This window comes from Egretta garzetta, unplaced genomic scaffold (genome assembly GCF_000687185.1).
Source record: "Egretta garzetta isolate BGI_Z169 unplaced genomic scaffold, ASM68718v1 scaffold480, whole genome shotgun sequence".
Lineage (NCBI taxonomy): Eukaryota > Metazoa > Chordata > Aves > Pelecaniformes > Ardeidae > Egretta > Egretta garzetta.
The window spans coordinates 334,037-351,540 of record NW_009258312.1 but is presented as its reverse complement, the minus strand read 5'-3'; the positions used below and the strand labels follow the sequence as shown (position 1 = coordinate 351,540).

At 37.3% G+C, this 17,504-nt stretch overlaps 1 protein-coding gene across 1 annotated transcript in view; it reads left to right on the top strand.

Annotated features, from left to right (window-relative positions):
• Positions 1-17,504, top strand: part of LOC104126726 (contactin-associated protein-like 2) — an 838,919-nt gene that overhangs the window by 513,936 nt on the left and 307,479 nt on the right. The window contains exon 4 of the mRNA XM_009639331.2: positions 8,259-8,406. Within this exon, the coding sequence (XP_009637626.2) occupies positions 8,259-8,406 (148 nt within the window). The remainder of the gene's footprint in view (positions 1-8,258; positions 8,407-17,504) is intronic.

The following is a 17,504-nucleotide window of genomic DNA, read 5'->3' as shown; positions in this document are numbered from 1 at the left end:
AGGGAATACACACAGCGCTTTCCCCTCCACCTGTTGTAAATATTTCTTATGTGCCGCTGCAAACTCAGGGTCAAGCTCTGACTCGGATTCAATATTTTCTGCTTGGATATTCTGACTCTGACTCTCCTCCACCTGAGTATCCTGATCTTGAGTTTCAAAAAGGGCTTGATGAGCCACTCGCCATGTCTCGCACTCGTCTTTTGTTCGTTGTAGCAGTTTAAGTATTACCCCCCAAGTCTTTAACTCTTTAGCCGATTTTTTGTCCATTGCAAACTCAGCTAAGGCTGTAGTACATTTCCCCCACTTCCCCAGCGACAATATATCCCCCGGAGAACTGACCGCACCTTCCTTCAGAAGTCGGTCCACACACGCCTGGACATCTTTTAACTTCACAGAAGTATCCCACTCGCGTCCCAGAGCACTTACTACCTTAACAACTGCCTCCATGGTCCAGACCCACACACACTTGACCGCCCGCGGTCCGCCGCCTCACAGTATCACGTCGGGGTCACCACTTGTTGCAGCCGGCTTTCTTTACCTGTCTGCAACAACTCCCGTTCGAGGTGAGACGGCACGAGAGCTACACACCCACTGCCCCCGGGCCACTGAGACACAGACACCAATATGAGGATATCACAAATGGCGTTTATTAACTCTCTTTCACTGCTTTTATATGCAAACTACTTCATTCCCCCCTTTGCAGTTTCATCATAAGCTCTACCACGGGGGGGTCAGTCCCTATCCTTTCCGTACATCGCAAGATCTTCCAGTCGCCAATCCCTACAGTTACCTTCATGGAAGACAGTCCTTTCCCATCTGGTAGTCCACAGGCTTGGACGCTGCGCATGTTTCAGTTTCTCATGCAAATAAAGGAACTAACTTAAAGATATCAGTCTTATTTATTATGAAATCCCAAGTTATCCCTGGAGTGGGTCTACCCTGTGACCTGAAATGCCTAAGAGTTAAAATCTGTTTGGTGTATTTAAGAGCAAGTTAATGTTTACTCCCCAGTGTGTTAAGATGCAATCAGTTGATCTTGACAGCAAAGATGCAACATTATTCAGTGGCTGGAAGGTTGTATTTTCACAAATTCAATCTAGGTGTAAATGCTGGATCTTAAATCTTGGGAACAAATTGCCAAAGACAAGGATAGACTTTCATCAGCAAAAGTTTCCAAATCAAGCTCAACTGTTTTTCTTGTTGAAGGTAGATACGGTTAAAAACTAAAAAAGTGCCCCAAAACCTCACTGCAACTTCAATTGTTTAGATTATCAAGATGGACAGTCACACTTATCTCTTTGGGTATTGTATGAATCTCTGGGGACTAAATAGCACATAACTATGGAAATAAATTAATATCATAATGTTATTCTAGTCTTCATTAAGACTCTGCAGTGAGCCTTCTAAACTTTTAATGTTGACTTTACTTAATATTTTTCATGTATATTCTGGGTTTTAAAAAAAAATAAAATTTTCTCTGTTCAGCACAGGGGTTGAAATCTCTAGTTCATTATACAGACCTGAAAATTACCTGCTAACTTTGTGAACAGCAGTAGTAGAAGTTTTTCATGTTATGTTTGGTGTCCACACCAAAAGGGAATCAGAGACTTCCTGGTGAGCTATCTGTCACATCTCTGGAATATTATGTTCAATTTCAGGATGTGGAGAAGCATGAGTCTCTTGCTGCCTTTGCTGTGATGCCATCTATGATGTCCGATAAAGTAAAACTTAACAGTATCCATATGTTTGTGTCCTCTTGTTCTTGACTCTAAAGGTTAGGGGAAAAGGGGGATTAAGGGGTTTACGGGGAAAACAAACAAAAAAAATTAGTCTATACATATGTGCACTCTCTGATGTCCTACCTCAAATATTCATGTAATATGAAGTTAATGAAAGATTGCTCTTCCGTCCTGGAAAGCAGTCAGTTTCCCCAGCAAAATGCACAGATAACTCGGTAACATTTCTGCACATAAAAAGGCATGAACAATTAGTATATAGAAGTATGAGAAAAGCAGTTCATTCTTGGGTCTGGGGCGTATGAGCAGGGTGGAGAGGTAGTTCTTTGTTTGTTTTGGATTTTGGCTTTGGGCTTCATTATTCAAAGCAAATTAAACAAAGATACCCTACAATAGTGCCATAGGAGAAAAGAGTTGTTTCACTTGCATCCAGTTAATATTAATCTTGTTCTGGAAACAGTGTCCATGCTTGTGGGGGTTTTTTTGGTTTGTTTGTTTGTGTATGGGATTTTTGTTTGTTGTTGTTTTTTAAAGAAAAACTACAAACATCAATACACCAAGTTAAAACTCAGTGACAGATTTGAATACGAAGCTCATATTTGTGATTTTTATTTTGAGTATCTGAAATTATATCCTAGGTATCATCTCTTGCTTTATGATTCCTCCAGTTCTCTGTCTTCAAGTTTTAAAAACTTTTTCTAGGAATCAGTGGACAAAACTGAAATCCGTAGGAGTCATCTATGAACAGAAGACGGAATTATCCCTTAAAGATTTCTTGAGGCTCCTGTTAAAATAATGCAAAACTAAATATTCCTGTAAATGAGATGAAGTTCTTTTTACCTATAGCAATGGTTAGCAGGTTATAAAATGTTAGCATATTATGTTATAAAAATGGATAAGTTATGTTGCCGAATCAGTTGGTTTTACTGGGAGTTGTGAAAGGGTAAAAGGGTAAAAGGCAACATATGCAGCTTTCAGCATTATTCTTTGGATGTAGTGATGATAATTACACTATGTTATACATCTAATTACAATGCATACATAGTTAGAATATGATTTTTAGCATACAAAGAGAGAATTTGGACCTGAAAGTAAACACCCTGGGAATCAGTAAAGAATTTAAGGGCGTACTGTGATCAGAATTATGGTTCTGTTTAAAAACTTCCAGTAAATATTTTGAACATAGAAAAGATTTATGTTCAGTTATATTAAAAGCCTGTTACTAGATGGTAATAAAATGCATATTTCTTCTTATTGATCACATTACAAATACATAAAATATTTAGATTTCCTTCTCTTCATCAAAGTTTGATCAAAATTGGCCCAGTGAGCTCCAAAATTAAGAGAGAAGACTGACAGACTAAAAGACACATGAATGCACATACACATATTCAGTACAATATTCGATAAGTGTTCAGCTGTTAATAAACCATTTTTAAGATGTAAATCCCATATCTATTTCTTCATGAAAATTAATATAGAACAATGATACAAAAGCAGTTATCATTGCTTGCATGTTGGTTGAAGTGTTTCATACAATTTTCTTGACTTAATTAATCTACTGTTCTCGTTTCTGTCTTCATTGGACATCGCATTAGAAAACACTCTAGTCCTTATATATTAATTTAAGACCTGATTTAAAGTGGGTACTTCACCAAGTTCCTTAATTTGAGTATGTGAGTAGATATTTTCAGTGGTACTACACAGATAACATAGGTAACTTGCTTAACTGAGATGTGTGGCTGAGGGAAGGATGTGGGTAACTGTACTGAAATTGGGAGTTTACTGGTATCTCTGATACTGGAATCAAGTTCATATGAGCACAGAGTACCACCAGCAGCATTATAATGCTTACTTTAGACACATATTGTCATTTTATAACCGTGAGTCTCCAAGTGGAGATTCAGCACCTGTTGAAGGTATCATTTAGGAGTTTCATGATTTGGCCTAAGGAAAATATCTGCTATAGTTTTTAATTGCTTTCAGATACTGTTTTCATATTTAGATGCATTATTGTGTGAGATGTTTATGAAGGATGATACAGCAATGTTGTTTTGCTGTGAACGTTTGGCTTGGTTTTAAGGAAAGACTAGAGTATGCAAGCTGTAGTGTTACTGATTGTGCTGTTCAATAGAGAGTATAAAGACCTGGTTTTTTAAGCAAAAGACTGCCACTTCCTATCACCTATTCTTACTCTACACAGCACTAGGACAAGAAAGTACAGGACTGTGTCAAAACTAAACTAAAATTGACCAAACACAAATTTGTTGCTTTGTGACCCATTCAATTTTTTCTGTTCGTTTGCTATTTTTCATTCCTTCTGCAATCAGCTTTCTTACCAGCTGTTGTTTTTTCTTCTTTCCCTCCCCCCCCCCCTTACTCCTTGAAGTTAATCTCTTAACATTTTTTTTTACCCAGTCATTTTATTCTTGCTGTTTCTGTTTATGTCCTAGTTTCGGCTGGGATAGAGTTAATTTTCTTCACAGAAGCTAACATAGTGTTGTGTTTTGGATTTAGTACAAGAATGTTGATAACACACTGATGTTTTCAGTTGTTGCCAAATAGTGTTCAGACTACTCAAGGACTTTTTGAGCTTCTCCTGCTCAGCCAGGTGCATAACAAGCTGGGAGAGAGCACAGCTAGCGCAGCTAACCCAAACTGACCAAAGAGCTATTCCATACCATAGAACATCATGCTCGGGGCAGGGTAATCAGTCAGTTGTGGGGAGAGAGATCATGGCTCAGGGACTGATCATGACTCGGGTAGTGATCACGGCTCGGGACGGGCTGGGCATCGGTCGGCGGGTGGCAAGCATAGTTGTTGTTAGTAGTGTTGTTGTTAGTAGTGTTGTAGTTGTGCATAGTTCGTTTTGTATATTCTGTATGTTCTGTAACCATTCTCATTATTACTATTATTATTATTTTCTCTTATTAAACTGTCTTTATCTCAGCCCACGGCTCTAACTTTTTATTTTCCTTCCCGATTCTCTCCCCCATCCCACTGAGGGAGGGGGGAGTGGGCAAGTGGCTGCGTGGTGCTTAGTTGCCAGCCGGGTTAAACACGACATACATTTGGGCTGGATTTTCATAGATATTCAGCAGAGAAATGTTTCAGTAACAATTAAGTACTTGACTCAGTTTTCTAATGAAGTTAAGGGTTTGGTGGGTTTTTTTGGAAAGTGTTCATGGGGTACAGCATGAATACTTTTTTGAAACATCTTGTTTTCTCTGAAATCTAGTGTGGATTTCAGTCAGCCTGTGCAGAACGAGTACGCCATGTGAATTTTTCAATCACCCATGGATTTGGACTGCCCTGCCATGCTGAGCACCCTTCTATAGCACTGCTGGGCAAGAGCACCCAACCTGCCCTGCTCCTCTCCTTGATGGTGCAGAGTCCTGAGAACTCAAGGGAAGAGCAAATTTTTCCATATTTTCTTTTCTGTGGAGCTAGGGACCTGACAGCCATAACAAAAGCTATCAACTTCTCAAGTTTGAATCCTTCTAGTTTTTGGACAAGTATTTGTTTTGGAATTTGGGGGATTTTCTAGAAAATAAAAAATTTAAGGTTTAGCCAGCTCCATACTTAACTCACTTTAGAGTCCTCAAAGAAAATCCAGTTGTGCTTCCCACAGACATCTTCTATCTGTCTGTGGATGTTTCCATATTTTATAATACTAAACTTCTATTTCTGATTATGAGAGCCATTTATAAAGCTTTAGTACAATGGAAAATAGACCCTGTAGTGGTTTTGCTATTGCTATGTCAAAATGAAGCTAGAAGCCTAGATTTTTTTCATTCAGACCCATAAATTATTCTCTCCTTTGTTTAACTTGCCAATGGCAAAATATAACTGTCAAGAAGTATAATAGTAAGTACATAATTAAAGTAATGAAAAAATTACTCGTAATTAAAGAAAGTTATGAAAAAAATATTAGTTGTTCTTCATCTTTTAACTCGAAAAGAAATGTAATCCTACTGTTCCATGCATTGCCCTATTTTCACATCACCCTAGAAAGAGCATACATTGAAGCAATTTTTTTTTTTGCCAGAGATTCACTCGCTGTTTAAAAAAAATCTCCTATATGGGTCTAAATTACACTTTTAAATCTTATTAAACTGCTTGTTAACCTTAGCAAACATGAGGCTTTGAAAATTGTATAAACGCAGTTTTTAATGAGAACCTGCCTTTTGGAGTCCACGTACAACTCTTAGTCAGAAAAGGAGATTTTACAGCAATACTATGTGATTCACAAGCTTCTGTAGATTGATTTTTCAGCCTTACAATGATGGATTTTGGCCTGATGTTTGCATTATCCACAGAGTGTGCATTACTGTACCACATTTATCTAAATGACAGCTGTATTTACAAGATATTGTTCTGCTGGAGACTAAAGGGAATGCTTTTTAATAATTGGGGAAACTAATGACAGAACGCCCTATTCTCTATTGACTGTGTTTATGCATTCAGCAAGTGTTACTGGATTGTGTACCAATGGAAACTGTCTAAATATCAAACACCTTCTGGTTTTGACCCTAAGTCTTTCTGATAACGTACTGGTAAAGCACAGGCCAGGGCACAAAGTTTGGAGAGGTACAGAAAATTATTCTGATGTTGAGAATCGGCTTTCATCAATCATATAATCAAATTATATAGAAGATATCATGCCCTCCTATATTCATCTTCCTTTGCCCCTAATACTTCTAGCAAGTTAAACAAACAAACAAACCCAAAACAACCAGCAAAAAACTACATTAAGAGAGTTTTGGTAAGACTATGACAAGCATCACAAAAATAAGACATGCCTAAACAGAAATTCCTCTTGAAATATGGAGCATTACCTTGCATGCTCACTAAAAAATATTTCAAAGGATCAAATTCTTTATTCCCTCCATGAAGTTCTGTGATTCCTAGAAAAAGACTGAGGGAATAGGAAGCTGTTCAACCTTTTTGTCCTCATTCAGTGTATGCTTTCCTTTGTTGTTTATTGTCTTCTATTCAGCTCTGAAGACAGAACTGTTACTTTCCTTATAAACACCTACCACTTGAATATGTAAGTGCTTCATAGACATTAATTAATGTCTCTTACAAGCTCAGCTATGAAGTGAGGAGTACCATCATCATCATTTAGCATATTAATAGCTGCAGTACAGAAAAATTAAGGTGAATGTAGCCATTAATATATATCATAATTTTAGGAGTCCACCAAGGAAAGAATCTTGTGGATCTTCCTTGCATTTACCACCACCTACATCTACTGCACACTGTAGAAAATAATTGTTCATCTAAGATATCCTTTTGGAATAAGTAGTATCTCAGCATGTAATTAGGTATTGCTACATCTGTATGCAAAGGGCCAACTTAAATTTTGCCTCTTTCAAATGTGTGATGACTATATTTTGCAGCAGTATTCCTTACAGCCTAGTTGACTTTTTGGGCTTAGTTCCACTATGGGTATCTATCATAGGATTTTATATGGATTTATTAAGATGGTAACTGTGTAGAAACTACAACTGAGTATTTTTTTCTCTGTAGCAATACTACCTTTTGTAATGAGGATGAACAGAAATTTCTTATTTTCATAGGCTTTCTAGTAATGGGTCACCTTTTCTTTGTTCATTTATGACTACTCTGTTCACTGTTAAAAGACACTTATTTCTATTGAAAATTACCCATGAAGAGATGTGAAAGTTCCTCTGAAAATGTTGAGAATGACTGAATGATAGTCTTTAACTTCGGCCATCAGTGCATGAATAGATTGTCAGTAAGCTGACAAGACAAAAAATAGTCTGTTATGTTAAGTAAAACTTGTTTACTTTTAAGCTTGATGCTATGAAATATTTTACCAATAGGTACAAAACTACAAACAAAGTGCTAAGTATTTACTTAATTGATTTTCAAAACTCCCTTGAGAGCTCTTGTGTCCTTTCCTGACTTCCAAAGTTCTATTAACCAAAAATAGGTGGCGCTGTGGGTGACAGCTATGGATAGGAAAGAAACTGGACACTCACTTTTCAGTAGGTAATGCATCAAAAGTAAAGGAAGATTTTTAAATTCTTAGAAATTTGATAAATTGAAGGGGTCCCTGTCTATTGTAGGAAGCAAGTTATTTCAGTGTTCCTATTTAGAGAAAAATGACTGGTGTATATAATCTTACTGATAGAGGATGGGTATCTTCTTCCCAAAGAGAAACCACTCTAGGTTGGACAATTTTATTAACATGTTAATAGTTGAGTAATAGAGTAGTGATGCAAAGTGGATTACTTTCTTACCTAGCAGTAGCTCTTCCATGATTTCAATATATCTGTTGTGGATAAAGAAGTCTCAATGCTACTGTTTTGGTATTCTTGTGAAACTTTGTAAATCAACTGTTAATTTGGTCACTATCAGAGAAACATTTAAACCAAACTTCAGTGTAACCTAGACACTCAGAGGACTTCACTACCTGATGTTTTCCTTCAGAACAGAAGCTTTATAGCATGTGAGATAGAAGTAATACAATATTTTTCTTCTTCTTTCCCTTAGGCATTTCCTGGAAATACAAATTCTGATAGTGTGGTCCGGCATGATTTACAACATCCAGTTATAGCTCGCTACGTACGGATAGTTCCTTTGGACTGGAATGGAGAGGGCCAAATTGGGTTAAGAACTGAAATCTATGGCTGCTCCTATTGTAAGTTTTTCCATGATCATACTTTTTTTTTTCACCTAAATAAAAACTGGGTTTGGATCTCAGATTAAATCTGAATCTCAAGTACTTTCTGCTTAGATAGATTAAGATGTTCCAGGATTGCTAATCATGCTTTATGAAATATTTATTGTAACCTTAACTATTACTTGCTAGTTTGTTCTTCTCCATAAATTGCAGCATCAGAATTCACAATAGTGGTTTAAAGTTGCTCCTTTTGATCTTTGTGGTTTCTTTTGCAGAGACTTTTGCTATTATATAAGCTTGAACACGGGCCAGTTGAGGAAAAGACAGTATTCAGACAAATGTCAGGGAAACAGGAGATAATTCATTGCCTAGTGCTAGAGATAAAATTAAAGCAAATAAATAATAATTCTATCAGAGTAACTCACATTGGCTAAATATGTGACGTGTATTTCAGAGGTTTTTCATTTATTATTTGAATATGACTTTAGAATTTCTCTGCATGACCGATGGGTCAAATGCTTCTGAAGTTAAGAGCAGAACTGATTGTGTTTTAAGAAAAGCAAGGGCAGTTTCTAAATGCCTTTCTTTCAGTTCAATAGAGCCAGTACTTAAAGAAAGTTTACAAACCTGCAGAAAATTAAGTGTCTGGTGTCCTATTTCTGAGTACGTATTTTTTATGCAGTATCTTGGCTTTGTTGGTATTTTAGCCGGAAGGGACTATTTGAGATTTGTCTTTTAATAGCCAGTTGTTAGAATAAGGTAGGGAAACACATCTAGAGGTCTCATCTATTGACTTCACTGGGTGACTGAAGGCATATGGGAGCCCTTTGCCATCCTAACTAACAAAATAAAAATGCCTTGTGATTTCAGTTGTTGTTTTGATTTGGATAGATAGTCAAAAGGCTATAGACCAATAAGAACCACAAAGAATTGACTTTTGATATTATTTTTCCTATTTCTGTGCAATGAATTAAAACCCTACTTTAAAAATGTATATTAAACCATGGAGAATTTCCCAGCAGCTGCAGTAATTTAGTTGGCAAATCAAATACAACTCGCTGTGGTGTTGGTGCTGCTGTGCTGAAGGCACACGTGGATGTTAGATACATCTGTAAAAAAACAACAGCATATCTGTTATCTGAGGAACTGTGGGTTATTCTAAAGTTGAATCTTACTCAAAGAGAAACTGAACTTCTGAAGTTTTAAGTACCACTGTGATTATTCAGTACATGGCTCTTAATAAATAAGTGTTTACCATCATACTACTGAGACGTTTTACATGCTGTTTTATGTATAACAAACACTACAGTGTGGTTAATTTTGCAGCTTAATAAATACTTACTTTCAAGTATATCTCCTTACCTCTACATCAAATGCAAATTCAGGTGTTCGATACAAGAAACGAACATGTAGCTTACGGTAAAATATGGCACTCTTTAACAGAAAAAATGTAGCATAATCAAACAATAAAACCCATGACCTTGCTGCAATATTTACAGGTAAAAGTAGTATATTTTTTTTGTTGAAATTATGTAGGTACATGACAGGATGCTTTTAGAGGCTGTCCCGGTTTCATCTGGTATAGAGTTAATTTTCTTCCTAGTAGCTGGTATAGTGCTGTGTTTTGGATTGAGGATGAGAATAATGTTCATAATACACTAGTGGTTTAGTTGTTGCTAAGTAGTTCTTACACGAGTCAAGGACTTTTCAGCTTCCCGTGCTCTGCCAGGTGCACAAGAATCTGGGAGGGGGTGCAGCCAGGGCAGCTGACCCAAACTGGCTAAGGGGGAATTCCATACCATATGACATCATGCTCAACACATAAACGTGGGGGGAGTTAGCCGGAGGGGGTAGGTGGTGAGCAATTTCTTCATGGATCACTTGCTTTTTATATTCTTTATTATTATAATTATTATAATTATTATACTTTATTTCCATTATTAAACTGGGACCAGGGGAGTGAGTGAGCCCCTGTGTGGTGCTTAGCTGCTGGCTAGGGTTAAACCATGACAAGGTTTAAAGTAAATGCGAGAAATAGGAACACACAGCTTGTTGACAAAATGATTTCAGTTATGTGATGAAAAGTTTCTTGCTTGACAGACTTTTGGAGGAGAATAAAAAATATCTGCCAAGGAAACAATGTTTGGAACTATGAAAATACTGATAAAATGTGTCTTCACAGAAGCACCAAGGTGGCAAATCATAACTTTGTTATTTTACTGAGAGAGTATTGCTGGTCTGTCTGTCTTAGAAGTTATTTCAATAGTTGTTGTGGTTTTTTATATAACATTCATATTTTTTTACATTTTTACATGTATAGGGACTTTCATATGAAAACCCTCCTAAAATGCAGCATGGTTTTTACACGCAGGAATTGGGCTGTCCCCAAAATGCTATCAGTATGCAGCAGCAGAGCAGTTGAGAAGAAAAACTTTCCCTGTGTTAAGAGAGAGGAAGGTAGCCCTACTGGAACAAGGGAGTAGTGTGTACAAATTCACAACTTGTCTTCAAGTGTGTCATTTGGAGACAGGTATACAGTGCTGCATCGGTATATGTAGACGTGTCCTTTGGCAGAGGCAAAGTTTTTAACCTTATAATTAGAAGTGTATATATTTGCATATAAATATAAGCGCTGTCATTAAACAGTGTGATTTGCAGATTAATACTGCTGTCATTGAAGGAATTGGCCATTTAGATAATCAGTAGTTTCAAAGCCTGATTAAAAGATAGGCTTCTAGTCAAATCTGCCCTAAATTTTGCAAACATTATCTAAATAAAAAAAGCTGCCCAATATATTGCAATCATTATTTTTCTTTAACTTTATAGATTCATATTGAATATATTATATTATTTAAATATTTTAGAAAGCATGTTTTCAGATATAAAAATTGGATATTTTCTCACAGTGCAAGCAAATTTTAATTGGGAAGTCACACACTTAGTGACTACAAAAACTTTACTTTCAGATACTGCAACCTGGTCATTAGTCTCAGAGTATTAAGAAAATTAATTCCTTGTTTATTCAAAAGCCAGGTCATTAATTGCCATATTTTCTGGTTCCTATTTTGTTTGTGTATGCTTATAAGATACACATTTAATTTTTTTTTTGCACCAGAGGTCAAATTCATGTTCTCCCTTTCCCAGCAAATTAAAGTTAAAGAAGAGTTATGCTTTTCAAAGACGGAATAGAGATCACACTTGTTCCCTGGAGAATTTCATAGCATTACCAAATATTCTTTCCGTTTTGTTTTGTTTTGCTTTAAGTTTGAAATCTGGGCTGGCTTTGAAACTGCACCTTTGTATTTTGGGTAGATGAGGTCTGTGGGGTTGTCTTCTAACTGAAGAGCTCATAGAAGTTACCAAAAACGGAATTAGGGCCTCACTCTACAATAAGATCCAGAATAAACATTTTATTTTTATCTGTGAATAAATGGTGACATCAAATTTAGAAAAGATTTTCATTCTGCATAGGGCAAAGCTGGCTATATCTTATTAAAATAAAGTATTAAAACTGGGTAAATAACTTGCTTAATGGCTGTTAATGGAGGAGTTGCATGAGAAAAGCAAGCTTGGAAAGCAATAACAAGTAGACTTATGTAACATAAACAACATTTTTTTAGTCAATGAACGTTTTAGCTTTTATTTTAAAGCAATCTATTTCATACACTGTAAAAGGAAAAAGGGTCTTTACACTTGCAGTGACATCATTTATCAAAAAGCAAGTCACAGAGAAGAAAGCAATGTAACCAAAGGCAAAATATCCACTGAATCAGTTAACTCAAAACTGATGGCAGATTTTCATTCATGCTCTTTTGGAGACAGAGAGCAAAGGCACATGACATATATCTTCCATCATTCCCACATTTATGAATTTTTGAGGCAGGCAGCAAAGGCATGGCATCTGGAGGCTATGACAACTACAATATAGGACATTTTACTGCTGATTTGTGAAGATCATAGTAAGCTCCTGCAGGATCATTGCCATATGAATAGTTCCCTTAACCTCTATCCTGTGGCAGATGAATGCCTACAAAAATGGCAATAGCAATGCTATTGCATAGTCTTTGGCTACGGTTTTCAATATAATTATATGAGGCCTTCTGGGTGCTGAAATCCTGTGAGTGGAAAGCACCCACTGATACCTTTGTTCACAGTGGTTTTTTGATGTGGTTGTGTCGATTTTCTGTGTCTAAACTGTATATCTGAATCTTTTTGATGCCATTGTATATATGATGGCAAGATTTTTCAAATTTCAAATTATTCTCTTCTGAATTGTAGGATATACTTGAGAAAAAACACTTGGAGATGCAGAAAGTCACGCAAATACTCAATATACACAAGGCAAATATGTGGCAGGAACAATAATAAAGCTCCATGAATGGCTGCAAAAAGGGAGTTGTTTCCATTCATTGATCAGCTCTGTTTGCTAACACTGAGGAAGCAGTGAACAGAACAAATGTCACCTGAGCTGTGTTTGCAGATCTGTTCATTTCAGTTAATAGCTATACTACTTGTATTGTGCTATGTCAAATGTTACCTTTTCAGTTTCCTAATGGGTGACTGATTTTTTTAGGGAGGGAAAAGAAAGAAAAAGAGTACCACAGTCCCTGGGGTTTTATGAAATAATGAATATTTATATGGAGAACATTCACTCTTCAAATAGTAAAGTGAACAAAACCTTGGTCATGTAAAGATGTTACAAGAACCAAGATAAGGTTTGGAGGTGCTGTTAAGGGGTGAGCCAAGTGAATGTTTGCAAGAACTGATTAGGAAGTATTGAAGTGCTAAAAACTGTGGACTGAACAGATTTTTTGAGTAATTGTTGGTGTAGTTAATCCTGTCTTCCTGCAGTGACTTTGACTTAAGCCATTGTTTCCTTTGGCAGTTAATTCCACATTCAGCTATATTTATTGCTGGGAAATTTTCTGATACTTATTTGAAATCTCCTTTGCTTGGTTTCATGCTATTGGCACCAACTGACTATCCTTCTCTCCTTCACTGTCACACATGGGTGCCATACATAATTAATGAGAGACCTCCATCTTGTCCAGAATCATCTCTTGCACCCAAACATCAAAGGGACTATTTAGGGTAGATGAGAAAACTGCTATTACTTCCCTTTTGTGGAATCTGATCAAGTTTCACTTGACCAGATTTAATAGTATACCCTGGATATTTTGTTTCACCAACATAGCATTTTAAAAAAAAAAAAAAAAGCTATGAGCCAAAGAGCCCTGAAGTGTCACGATTGCTATTGGAACACCCTGTATATACATATAAATATATGCATATGTATTTCTGTTATTACGCTTTTGAAATCTATGTGAATATTTACCTAAATGGTGAAGATACTAATGTAGTCCAGTAATCCATATAAATGATTCCCTGCTTCTTATGGTATTACTTTTGTTGCTTATATTACTTAAAATAAATGTGCTACTAAGTTGTTTGGTCAGATTTTTCTGACTATCTAAGTGGTGGAACTGTAGAAAAATATTAACTGGCAGGAAGGAAGAACCATTTTGAAGTGTATATTTTGTGAAATCATGTTATCATATATTTTATTAAATCGCTATAAGTAATGGTGTTTTGAATATACAGGGATTTTAATGTGGGGGAAAAAACACAGAACTGAAACAATCATTTAACAGAGGTCCCTGTGAACTGGCTAGCTTTGCCTGTGACAGTGGATGGGACAGTTAGGAGTTCTGCTAAACATCCAACCTTTTTTTGCCTTTTGTCTTAAATGTCAGTATTTTTTTACTGGATAGTTCTATACCTATTTAGGTCTATGTGTTTGATTTTTAGCCATCATCTTCACAGCTCAGCAGCTACAAAAATAGCTTGATATTCTCTTTCTGACATCAAAGTTGCATGGCTGAATACTCACATCTAAACTATGGGAATGAAGGAAATGAACTGTTGAACTTTTCAAACTTTTAAAGATCTGTTTGAATATGTGCTCTGTTTGTAAGCTTGCTTCTTTGTTAGCATACTTTCTAGCTTTTTGACATGCAGGTGATTTTTTTTTTTCCTTAAGGGTCATGAAAATGGATACCTTTTATCCTCCATACATTCTCAGGTCGTATTAGTCTTTAAAAAGTAGAGTTTTGCAATTTAAGACCAAAAATGCCATCTTTATAAACATTCTCAGTACAGATTGTTTTCCTCCATCCCCTCTCCAGAAAGAGATGATTGTGATTGTTCCTACATACATGTTCACATATTTTGGCATGAGAATAAGTGAGAACAGGCTTCAGCCCATTTATTACCTTTGGTTGTTACCAGTAACAAATATGGGTCTACTTTGGTATTAGGTACTACTTAACATTCAAAACATCCATTTCCAGCATTTAAAAAATATATAAAAAAAAATTAACATTTGTGCAGTGCATTAAAAAAATTACTTCTAAAATCAGAAGATTCAAGCTGAAACAGAAAAAAGTATTTCCAAATACCTTATTGTTTAATTTTAACTCTTTTTTTTCCAAATGGAATATTTCATAAAGATTTGACATAAAATTAATTTGTATAAAAAAAGTCTTAAGAACATATCTTTATGTTTTATTCTTTAACTTTTCATTAATCTGATGCAATATGAACTTTTTTTCTTTTAACTTTCTGAAACTGGCCATTATTTTTCCATTTCTAGTTGTAATGATGTTACTGGTAAATATTCTCAGGTACCATGGCTCTGAGAACTGCAATAACCGTATTCTTTACAGGTTCATTTGTTAGCTGGCAATGAATGTATAATCAGTCAGAGAAAAACAAGTATATTTTGTATGAATACATGCCCTACCAGCTCGTTCAATTGTATTCAAAGGTAGTTTTCAATTAGACTTGAACATTTTTTTAATCATTCAGCATTTCCTTTAGAAGGATGTATGTAGCTGGATCATTTGAAAAAGCTCTTTTATGACTTTTTTTCCATAGACTGGAGAAGAATTTGTCCCTGCTAAATAAACAGAATGTATGGGCAAATATGATGAAATCTTGCAGGTTTTGATTAAGTATTATTTAAGTAATATTTTAAGTAAAGTAATAATTAAAAGTAAAGGTCTGGCTCTTCTTTTGTGGAAAAGAGCAGGCTAACCATTTCTAATAGGTTTTCCAGTAATTGCCCACACACCCTGCAGAAAGGATCTTCCATACAGTGGTCTGTAATCAGTTAATAGGAGGACAGAGATTTTCAAAGTATCCTTAGGATCCATAAACATCTAAAAAAGCAGAAAATGGAAGTAAAGTTACAGTATGCTTTTTCAGAAAGTAAGGATGGTAGCATTCGGGTAAATACAATCAAAAGCTTCAATCTAATCACAGTAGTCTCGCCTTGAATGTTTTTTGCCTGAATGAACGCTCGGGATGGTTTTGCCCAGCATTATTTTCTTGCATTCCTGTAAGTGGTGATTGATCCATTTGTCCGTGATGACTTATTCACTAGGGAAATCAAGGTGGTTTTTTTTCTCATGAAACAAAAAACTTTGTCAGATTTCAGACTATAGGTCTCGGTTCTGTGCCATTGATTTGCAGCCTGAAGGGCCTCACTGGTACTTGTTTTCCTGCATGTCTGGAATAAAACATATATTAAAGATGCAGTTACTTCCAGGCTCGGTTCAATTTATTCTGATCTATCCCTAAAGTTTAGGTGAAGATGATGAATTTTTTATTTTTATTTTAAGCAAAATGGAAACGGAATTTTCTATGAGTAAACACTTGTTTCTGCCAAAGGTAATGTTCTCTGATATGAAACTGCATATATTAAAGGGTCAATATTGCTGATGGGAAATAACCAAATTTAACTATAATAATGCTTTTACAGGGCAAAAAATGAGCCTTGGGAGTTATATGCAGTATAACCCTATCCTGAGTTCAGTTTCTACACAAAGTGCTGTTTTAAAGCTGGAATCCCATTTTATGAGAATAGCTTCGGAGAATTAGGTCACCGTAATTCCAGTTTTTCCCAAAATCCTCTAAGCCAAGGAAAAGGATCAGGTTTTTCCATTCCAAAAGGGGGACATGATATGCCGCCTTCTCTACTGGCTGATAAGGGTCACCTCTCCCTTCTCTTGCTGCTGCCACTGAGTGCCCTTCAAGAGAAGAGAATTGTTCAGCTGAAAGGTAGCTGCTACGACCATCTAGTCTAACTACCTGATTACTTCAGGACTCGCCATCAGTTAAAGTGTGGTTATTAAGGGCATTGTCCAATTGCCTCTTAAACACTGACAGGCAAATGACATGGTGATCTGTTGGCACCACCCATCTGAACCTATGGCTCTGGTTAAACATTGCCTGTGGCTTCCTCCAGACTGTGACTGCTGAAATCAGCCCTCCTTAAACTCCCTGGGTTTGTGTCCAGACAGATCAAGTCCCTGGTGCTGCTTGCTGTGTGGCCTCATGGATGTTAGCTCTGGAACAGAGAGGTCTCTGGAGGTGGTTTCTGGGCTGAAGGGTTGGTTTCTGCCATGGCCTGCGAGAAGAGTAACAACACAAGCAGCTGTGCCCAGCACATGGCCACCAAGGGCAGGGACAGCCCCTGGGCATCCTGGGCACAGGGACCACCTCAGGGCCAGCACCCAAGGGCCTTCCTCCAAAAGAGGCTGCGCGGAGGGGTGGCGGGCGGGGCTACGCATGGGGGGGCCCGGTCACCCCCATGTCACAGTGCCAGCACCTGGCAACGCAGCAGTCACAATGCCCCGGGGCACTATAAAAGGGGGCATCCTCCCCTCTCCCGCTGCCAGAGATGGCCTGGGGGCAGCCCAAAGACATCCATCCACCAGGAAAACCTTGAGGCGGCGGTGGAATTCCTTGGAGGAGGGGGCTGAGGGAGGAAGACCAGAGGAGGCTGGATGAGGCTGCGCAAGAGGACAAGAACCAGCAAGACCAGGAGGTCCCCGAGGCTATGGAGCATTTCAGTGGAGAGCAGTGGCAAGAGCAAGGGAAGGCCTTCTGGAGGAGCACTGCAGAACTCGCCGTCGTCCTCCTCTGCGGAGCCAGGGGCAGCAGCCGTAAGAAATAGGAAGCGGGGATGTTGCCAGGGATCCCAGTGCTTCGGAGCACCCACTGGTGCCCTGCCAGGCCCGGGAAGGCTTCTTGCCCCCAAGGTGGATCAGGCC